This window comes from Callorhinchus milii, unplaced genomic scaffold (genome assembly GCF_018977255.1).
Source record: "Callorhinchus milii isolate IMCB2004 unplaced genomic scaffold, IMCB_Cmil_1.0 Scaffold809, whole genome shotgun sequence".
Lineage (NCBI taxonomy): Eukaryota > Metazoa > Chordata > Chondrichthyes > Chimaeriformes > Callorhinchidae > Callorhinchus > Callorhinchus milii.
In genome coordinates this window covers 1-10,328 of record NW_024705550.1, presented here as the reverse complement: position 1 = coordinate 10,328, position 10,328 = coordinate 1, and the positions used below count along the sequence as shown (strand labels likewise).

Sequence of the window (10,328 nt, the reverse complement as noted above, 5' to 3'; positions counted from 1 at the left end):
CGGCAACGGCCGAAGAATCAGTTCTGCCGTGTTTCAGATCTGACTTGTGCTCGTGGACACGATCAGAAACATGACGTTTCGTTTCTCCAATGTAGCAATCACCACAAATGCAACTCAATTTGTAAACTCCAGGATACTGTAAGTCAGGAACGACATCCTTCACAGATGGAATCAGATCACGGATTTTATGCACTTCACTGAATCGGACTTGGATCTTATGTTTGTTTAGAATTTTGGAGATCTTTTTGGTCACGCCTGCTATGTATGGTAACGTGATAGTTTTGGTCGGAGTTTCATGTGGCTGTTTCTGTGTGGTGGGAGAAACAGCTTGGCGGATAGTGCGGTCAGAGTATCCGTTCATCCTGAGGGCCCGATGTACATGTCTTAATTCACCGGCCAGGTGGTGTTGGTCAGAAATGCCATGGGCTCTGTGGTATAGCGTTTTGATGAGAGAATTCTTTTGAGATGGGTGGTGGTGGGAATCCGGTTTCAAGTAGGAATCTGTGTGGATGGCTTTCCTGTAGACAGAATGTCCCAAGGATCCGTCAGGCCTCCTCTCAAACAGAATATCCAAGAATGGTAGTTTACCGTCTTTCTCCACTTCCATGGTGAATCTGATGGATGGGTGTCTAGAATTGATGTGGTCCAAGAAGTGGTTCAATGCTGGGAGGCCATGTGGCCAGATGACGAAAGTGTCATCCACATACCTCTTCCACAGAGAAGGACGCTGGGTGGATGTATGGATGGCGTCTGATTCAAACTTTTCCATGAACATGTTGGCTATAACTGGTGACAAGGGGGAGCCCATAGGGGTACCCTCATTCTGTTTGTAGAAGGTGCCATTCCGGGTAAAATAGGTGTTGGTGAGGCAATGCCTAACCAGCGCAGGTACATCAGAATTCAATCCATGTTGGACTAAGTCCTCAATTATTGTTAGGGTGTCCGGTACTGGGACTTTGGTGAACAAAGATACTACATCAAAGCTGACGAGGATGTCATCAGGAGATAGTACCATGTCCTTAACCATAGAGACTAATTGGGTTGAGTTGAGTACTGCCGAAGAGGTCTTGCCTGTGAAGGGGAGCAGAGTATCTGATAGAAAACGGGCTAGTTTGTACGTAGGAGAGTTTATCGTCGACACGATGGGTCGTAGCGGGGTGCCTTCTTTATGGATTTTGGGAAGACCATAGAGTCTGGGAGGTCTAGCCGCCGATGGTTTTAGAGGGACGTTTGCTTGGATCGATTAGGGAAGTCGAACTCGTGATGATACTGTTGGTTTTTGTCGTTAGGCTTTTAGTGGGATCGTTTTTAATTTTGGAGTAACTCCCATCATTAAGGTCCAGGATTTTGTTGTTGTATGAATCTTTATCCATGATGACCGTGCCTTGTCTGCCGAGAGGATGACTATATCATCTCTCTTTTTTAGGTCCGCGAGTTCAGAGCGTTCGTTTTTGCTGATGTTACTAGTGGGTTTCGTAGCATTCTTAAGAATAGTAGCTATTTCAGCTCTTGCTACATCTGCATGGATGTGTCCTATGCCTCTGAGGGCTACATCAATCTGAGAAACAGTATCATCACGAGTTCGACTTCCCTAATCGAACCAAGCAAACGTCCCTCTCTAAAACCATCGGCGGCTAGACCTCCCAGACTCTATGGTCTTCCCAAAATCCATAAAGAAGGCACGCCGCTACGACCCATCGTGTCGATGATAAACTCTCCTACGTACAAACTAGCCCGTTTTCTATCAGATACTCTGCTCCCCTTCACAGGCAAGACCTCTTCGGCAGTACTCAACTCAACCCAATTAGTCTCTATGGTTAAGGACATGGTACTATCTCCTGATGACATCCTCGTCAGCTTTGATGTAGTATCTTTGTTCACCAAAGTCCCAGTACCGGACACCCTAACAATAATTGAGGACTTAGTCCAACATGGATTGAATTCTGATGTACCTGCGCTGGTTAGGCATTGCCTCACCAACACCTATTTTACCTGGAATGGCACCTTCTACAAACAGAATGAGGGTACCCCTATGGGCTCCCCCTTGTCACCAGTTATAGCCAACATGTTCATGGGAAAGTTTGAATCAGACGCCATCCAGACATCCACCCTGCGTCCTTCCCTGTGGAAGAGGTATGTGGATGACACTTTCGTCATCTGGCCACATGGCCTCCCAGCATTGAACCACTTCTTGGACCACATCAATTCTAGACACCCATCCATCAGATTCACCATGGAAGTGGAGAAAGACGGTAAACTACCATTCTTGGATATTCTGTTTGAGAGGAGGCCTGACGGATCCTTGGGACATTCTGTCTACAGGAAAGCCACCCACACAGATTCCTACTTGAAACCGGATTCGCCCACCACCCATTTCAAAAGAATTCTCTCATCAAAACGCTATACCACAGAGCCCATGGCATTTCTGACCAACACCACCTGGCCGGTGAATTAAGACATGTACATCGGGCCCTCAGGATGAACGGATACTCTGACCGCATTATCTGCCAAGCTGTTTCTCCCACCACACAGAAACAGCCACATGAAACTCCGACCAAAACTATCACGTTACCATACATAGCATGCGTGACCAAAAAGATCTCCAAAATTCTAAACAAACATAAGATCCAAGTCCGATTCAGTACAGTGCATAAAATCCGTGATCTGATTCCATCTGTGAAGGATGTCGTTCCTGACTTACAGTATCCTGGAGTCTACAAATTGAGTTGCATTTGTGGTGATTGCTACATTGGAGAAACGAAACGTCATGTTTCTGATCGTGTCCGCGAGCACAAGTCAGATCTGAAACACGGCAGAACTGATTCTTCGGCCGTTGCCGATCATTGCTACAACTCGGTGGGCTCTCATGAAATTGTCTTTTCCGAGACCAAGGTTCTCTGCAAACCTCCTGGCTACCATCAAAGGTTTGTACACGAAGCCATACAAATATACAAACACAGACATAATTTCAACCGTGATGATGGTTACAAACTGAGTAATCATTGGAAAGATGTGATTAACCATGCAAAAAAGATTTAACTACACTTATTTGGCCAATCTTATTTGACAGACAACTATTGCAGGTTTACCATGTTTAGTTGTTGTCTCCTTGTCACAGGTTGAGTCACAAACCGTACCTCTCCATAACAAAGGCTCACCCTCTTAAGCCTCACCTTACCATATTAATAAAAAGTGTGCTGTACTTGCCCCCCCCCCTCTCCAACCATTATAAAAACGGAGTGGTAGCTCCTGCAATCTCTCATTTACTTGATACAGCTGTCGTGGCTGTGACGGTTCCACCTGAAGACGGAAGCTTGTGTTGCCTCCGAAACGTCGTGATTTTTATTTTATTTTACTTTTATTCATTTTAATGTTTTACCTACGTGACTTTACTGAAAAAAACCTTAGAATATGCAGTCACGAAAGCTTCAAATCTAAAAAAAAAGAAACCTCTATTATGTATGATATTGGTCGCGAAAGTCTACGTGTTAAACAAACCCGAAGGAATCAGAGGAAAATCGACGTGACCACGAGAGAAGATGCAAACTCCAAATATACAGACATCAGGGTTGGGGTCAAACCTACGAATTCCAATATACCAGTTTAACACGTCGGCTTTCGCGAGGGGTTTCCATCTCGCCACTGTGGCGCCTCATTATCTGACTCACCCAACCACTAAACTACAAAAGCCACCCACACACACACACTCACCCACTCACTCTGCCACCCACTCAAACTGCTAACTCACTTGCTCATGCACACACACAGCCACTCAAGAACATACCTGTGCACCCACCTACACACCCACTCATTAACTCAACGACCCACCCACCAACCCACTCACTCACTCACTCTAGACTCCACTCACCCACCCACTCACCTATTCACTCCCCCACTCACACACCCACCCATCCACCCACCCACTCTCTAACTCAAACACTCACCCACCAACCCAACCACCCACTCAATCAATCACCCACCAACCACTCACCCACCCAATAAACGAAAACTGAACTATTTCTCGATTTAAAGCTTTCGTGACTGCAGGGATTCATCTTCTTGGTTCTTTCGGTAAAGTCACGTATTTTTATTATTTTATTACTTCCCTTCTACGTGACTTTACCGAAAGAACCAAGAAGATGAACTATTTCTCATTGTACCAGCTAAGGCCCACAGAGCTATATAGATCTTTTTCAAAAGCGACCTTGTTACAAATTACAGGTAAACAAAGTGGCTTATCACATATACATGCATTGCAGCCAAATCCTCTGAATGCAAGTTTATTCTCAATGCAGAGGTAAAACCCCGAGGACCCGGAGAAAAATCCACGTGACCACAGGGAGAAGATGCAAACTCGAAATATACAGGCGGAAGGTCGGGATCAATTCCATGACCTCCTGTATACTATGCAAGGTAGTTACCATCTCACCACCGTGGCACCCCATTCTCTGACTCACTCACTCAAACACCCACCCATTCACCTATTCACGCACACCACTTACTCAAATACCCACCCTCTCACTCAATAACCCATCCACTCACTCATGAACCCACTGAAGCACTCACCCATACAAAAACCCACTCACCCACTCACTCACCGACTCACTCACCCATGAAATCGCACACCCATCTTCTCAACCACTCAGCCAGCCACCCACTCAATCTCGTACCCACTAACCCTCTCACTTCCTCACCAACCTACCAACCCACCAGGGACGTGCGGTCAGGGGAGGCAGTGCCTCACCTGTCATACTCCAATGACAATAGTTGTTACGAAAAGTAAAAAAAAGAGAATAATAAAATAAAATAAAAGATTTTTCCACTGATCTGTGTTATAAATGTCATTTCTGTAAGATTCCACTTTTATAGTTAAAATCGCCAAATTTGCGGAGCTCCGCTGCAAATACAGGAAGAGACGAGAGGTGAGGCAGCGACGAGCTCAGCCTCCCCTGATTACGCAACCCCTCAGTTACTGGATGGAGCGCGGGCAATAAGTGCGTGCCTGTTACTATCACAGTATGTCACCAATGTAATGTTTGTAGACCCCTTCATTTCATGTCCTCGCCTTCCATACTCCAGGTAACTTATTTCACGTATGTGTATAAAGATATTTAGGCTCGCTGGTCTCGTCATGAAACTGCAATGAAAAAGCACCAGGGGAGGTAGCCATCACATTTGCCTCACTGAGGGGGATGCATCTAACACGCCCCCCTCCGTGAGGCCACGTCCCCCTCAGTGTGTGAATCTGGCTCTGACACAAGCCAGTGCCTCCCCAGCCATTGACCTCACCACACGTCACTGCAACCCACCCACCCATCTACTCACTCAACCACCCACCCAGTCGATCATCCACCCACTAACACTCACCCACCCAACAACTCACTAACCCACCCAGCACTCACTCACCGAGCCAGTCAATCTCTAACCCACCAACTCACTTTTAAACTGACAATCTCAACTACAACTCACCCAGTCACTAACCCACTCACTCCCCACATAACCATCTACTCACATACTCACCCAGCCACTCACCTACTCACCCAGTCACATACACATCCACTCACCATGCCACCCACTCAATTTCTAACCCACCCACTCGCCCAACCACTCCCTCAGCAACTCACCCACTAACCACGTAATTATTCACCCACCCACCCATCACTCAACCACCCAATAATTCAACCACCAAAACATTCCACCACCCACTAACTCAACCACCCACTACCACCCACTAACTCAACCACCGAGCCACTCACCCACTCACCCACCCACCCACGCACTCACCCGCCCACTCACCAACACACTAAACTAAATCTAAATTGTGGTTATTTTACCAGGTAAGGCCGACAGAGCTAAACATCTTTTTCAGAAATGACCTGGTTAAAAATTATAGGTCAACGAAGTGGCTTATGACATGTATTGCAGCCAAATCCTATAAATGTTTGTTGATTTTAAATGTGGAGGGAAATATACAGGTGTCAGGGTCGGGATCAAACCCACAACCTTCTGCATACCAGGCGAGGTAGTTAACATCTCGCCACCATGGCGCCCCACTGTCTGACTCTCCCACCCACTAACCCACACACTCACCCACTCATTCAATCACCCACTCACTCACTCAACTACTGAGCCATTCATACACTGACCCACTCACTAAGCCACCCACTCAATTTCTAACTCACACTCATGCACCCAACCACTCACTCACTCAGCGACTCACCTACGACGCATCAACCCATCCACTCACTCATCCACCCACGCACCCACCCACACACGCACGCACCCACTCATCCACACAATAAACTAATATTTAATTGTTTTTCATTTTACTGGGTAAGGCCCTGAGCTATAGATATTTGTCGGAAGCCACCTCAGCACAAATGACAGTTCAATTAAGTGGCTTTTCACGTAGAATGTTATTGCAACCAAATTATATAAATGCATGTTCAAATGTGGAGGGACAACCTGGAGAAAATTCTACACGACCACGGGGAGAACATAGAAACTCCAAATATCCAAGCGGAAGGGCTGGGATAAAATCCACAACCTCCTGTATACTGGGCGAGGTAGTTAACATCTCGGCACCATGGTGCCTCACTCTCCGACTCACCCACCCACTAACACACGAACTCACCTCCCATATTCACACACCCATCTACCCAAAAACTCAACCACCCACACATTCACGCAACAATGCACTCACCCACCCACTCACTTATTCACCCACCCACTAAACCATGCACCTGTCCACTCACCTATTTATCCACCCACTCACACACCCATTAAGCAACCCACCCACTTACCCTGCCACCCACTCAATCTCTAACCGACTCACTCACCCAGCCACGCAATCTCGAACCCACCAATTCACTAATCCTCTCACCAACTCACCAACCCACCTCTCACCCACTCATGCGCTGACCCACCCACTCACTCACCTCAACCATTCACAAACCCACCCACCCACTCATTCACCCAACCACCCACCACCCACTCAATCTCTAAACCCATTCACCCACCCACTCAGCCACCCACTAACTCACCCAACCACTCGTCTATTCACTCCCAAACAACACACCCACTCACGTCACCCATGGCTTACCCTATCACCCACAATCTCTAACACACTCACTCACCTACTTCCTCGATCACTGACCCACACTCACAGACCCACCCAGTTAATCACCCACTCTATATGTAGTCCTTACCTCTTCTGGTAATGTGAGATATTCTTTTACCAGGTAAGGCCCACTGATGGTTCAACAAAGTCGCTGTATACATTTATTGCACCCAATTCCTCTTATTACATGTTTCTACATGTGGAGTGAAATATACAGGCGTCAGGGTCGGGATCGAACCCACAACATTCTGTATAGTAGGCGAGGTAGTTACCATCTTGCCACCGTGGCGCTAAATTCTTTGACTCACCCACTCAACTACTAAAGACACCCACTAACCGACTCACAAACCCACTCACCCTGCCACGCACTCAATTTCTAACCCACTCACTAAACCAATCATCCACGCACCCACCTGCAAATGCACTCACTAACTCACTCACCCAACAACCCACCCATTAACGCACCCACCCACTCCCTGACCAACTCACGCACCAACCCACCCACTCACACTATGACCTACTCCATATCTAACCCAACAACTCACTCACCCAGCCCCTCACCTACTAACCTAACCACCCACCAACTCACTCACCCACCTACGCACTCAAATACCCACTCACCTAACTGTAAACTAAATTTTGTTTTTTACAAGGCAAGGCCCACAGAGCTATACAGATCTTATTCAGAAGCAACGTGGCCACAAAAAACCCAGAGGTCTCGGAGAAAAATCCATGAACCACGAGGACAACATGCAAACTCCAAATATACAGGCATCAAGATCGAGACCGAACCCACAACCTCCTTTACAAAAGGTAAGGTAGTTAACATCTCGCCACCATGGGGCTCCACACTCTGACTCGCAGCCACCCACTAACCTACCCATTCAGCCACATACCCATTCAGCCACATACCCATTCAGCCACATACCCATTCAGCCACATACCCATTCAGCCACATACCCATTCAGCCACATACCCATTCAGCCACATACCCACTCAGCCACATACCCATTCAGCCACATACCCATTCAGCCACATACCCATTCAGCCACATACCCATTCAGCCACATACCCATTCAGCCACATACCCACTCAGCCACATACCCACTCAGCCACATACCCATTCAGCCACATACCCATTCAGCCACATACCCACTCAGCCACATACCCATTCAGCCACATACCCATTCAGCCACATACCCATTCAGCCACATACCCACTCAGCCACATACCCACTCAGCCACATACCCACTCAGCCACATACCCACTCAGCCACATACCCATTCAGCCACATACCCATTCAGCCACATACCCATTCAGCCACATACCCATTCAGCCACATACCCATTCAGCCACATACCCATTCAGCCACATACCCATTCAGCCACATACCCACTCAGCCACATACCCACTCAGCCACATACCCACTCAGCCACATACCCATTCAGCCACATACCCACTCACTCAGCCACATACCCATTCAGCCACATACCCACTCACTCAGCCACATACCCACTCACTCAGCCACATACCCATTCAGCCACATACCCATTCAGCCACATACCCATTCAGCCACATACCCATTCAGCCACATACCCATTCAGCCACATACCCATTCAGCCACATACCCATTCAGCCACATACCCATTCAGCCACATACCCACTCAGCCACATACCCACTCAGCCACATACCCATTCAGCCACATACCCATTCAGCCACATACCCATTCAGCCACATACCCATTCAGCCACATACCCACTCAGCCACATACCCACTCAGCCACATACCCACTCAGCCACATACCCACTCAGCCACATACCCATTCAGCCACATACCCATTCAGCCACATACCCATTCAGCCACATACCCACTCAGCCACATACCCATTCAGCCACATACCCATTCAGCCATATACCCACTCAGCCACATACCCACTCAGCCACATACCCACTCAGCCACATACCCATTCACTCAGCCACATACCCATTCACTCAGCCACATACCCATTCACTCAGCCACATACCCATTCACTCAGCCACATACCCATTCAGCCACATACCCACTCAGCCACATACCCACTCAGCCACATACCCACTCAGCCACATACCCATTCAGCCACATACCCATTCAGCCACATACCCATTCAGCCACATACCCATTCAGCCACATACCCACTCAGCCACATACCCATTCAGCCACATACCCATTCAGCCACATACCCACTCAGCCACATACCCACTCAGCCACATACCCACTCAGCCACATACCCATTCAGCCACATACCCATTCAGCCACATACCCATTCAGCCACATACCCATTCAGCCACATACCCACTCAGCCACATACCCACTCAGCCACATACCCACTCAGCCACATACCCAATACCCCCCACTTCAGCCACATACCCATTCAGCCACATACCCATTCAGCCACATACCCATTCAGCCACATACCCACTCAAAGACCCACACACCTTGCTAACCACTTACCTACGCACCCACCTACACACCCACTCACTGACTCACTCACTCAACAATTCATTCACCCATCCACTCACCATTTCACTCCCCCAATCATACACCCACCCATCCACCCACTCCATCTCTAACTCACACACTCACCAGTCCACCCACTCACCCAGCCACTTACCTACTCACCCACTCACCCTGCCACCTACTCGACCTGCAACAGACCTACCGACCCAACGAGGCACCTACCCCCTAAACTAAACTACTTTTTATTTCCCCAGGTAAGGCCCATTGAGCTATATAGATCCTTTTCAGAATAGACCTGTGAACAAATTATAGATAAACGAAGTGGCTTATCACATAGACATTTATTGCAGCCAAATCTTCTAAACGCATGTTGATTCTAAATGCAGAGGGGAAAACCCGGAGGACCTGCAGCAAAATCCACGTGACCATGTGTAGAACATGCAAACTCCAAATATACAGGCGACAGGGTCAGGATCGAATCCACAACCTCCTGTATACCAGGCGAGGCAGTGCACGTCTCACCACCTTGGCGCCTCACTCTCTGACTTACCCATCCAATAACTCAAACACTAACTTACCCACTCAACCTCCCACATCAACTCACCCACCCACTCGCTGACCCCACTCAGTCAACAACTCACCCACCCACCCAACCACTCACTCCGTTAACCACTTTCTCACCGACCCACTCACCCTACGAACACTCACCAA

General features: G+C 48.0%; 1 protein-coding gene across 1 annotated transcript; it reads left to right on the top strand.

Moving 5' to 3' along the window:
- Nucleotides 1-1,522: 1,522 nt before the first annotated feature.
- On the top strand, nucleotides 1,523-2,455 carry LOC121852467. The gene has a single exon (XM_042346458.1). It carries the CDS (start codon nucleotides 1,523-1,525, stop codon nucleotides 2,453-2,455), a length of 933 nt encoding a protein of 310 aa, XP_042202392.1.
- Nucleotides 2,456-10,328: the final 7,873 nt, after the last annotated feature.

Coding starts and splice junctions, on each gene's coding strand:
- LOC121852467 (XM_042346458.1), top strand. CDS start 1,523: ATGGATGTGTCCTATGCCTCTGAGGGCTACATCAATCTGAGAAACAGT.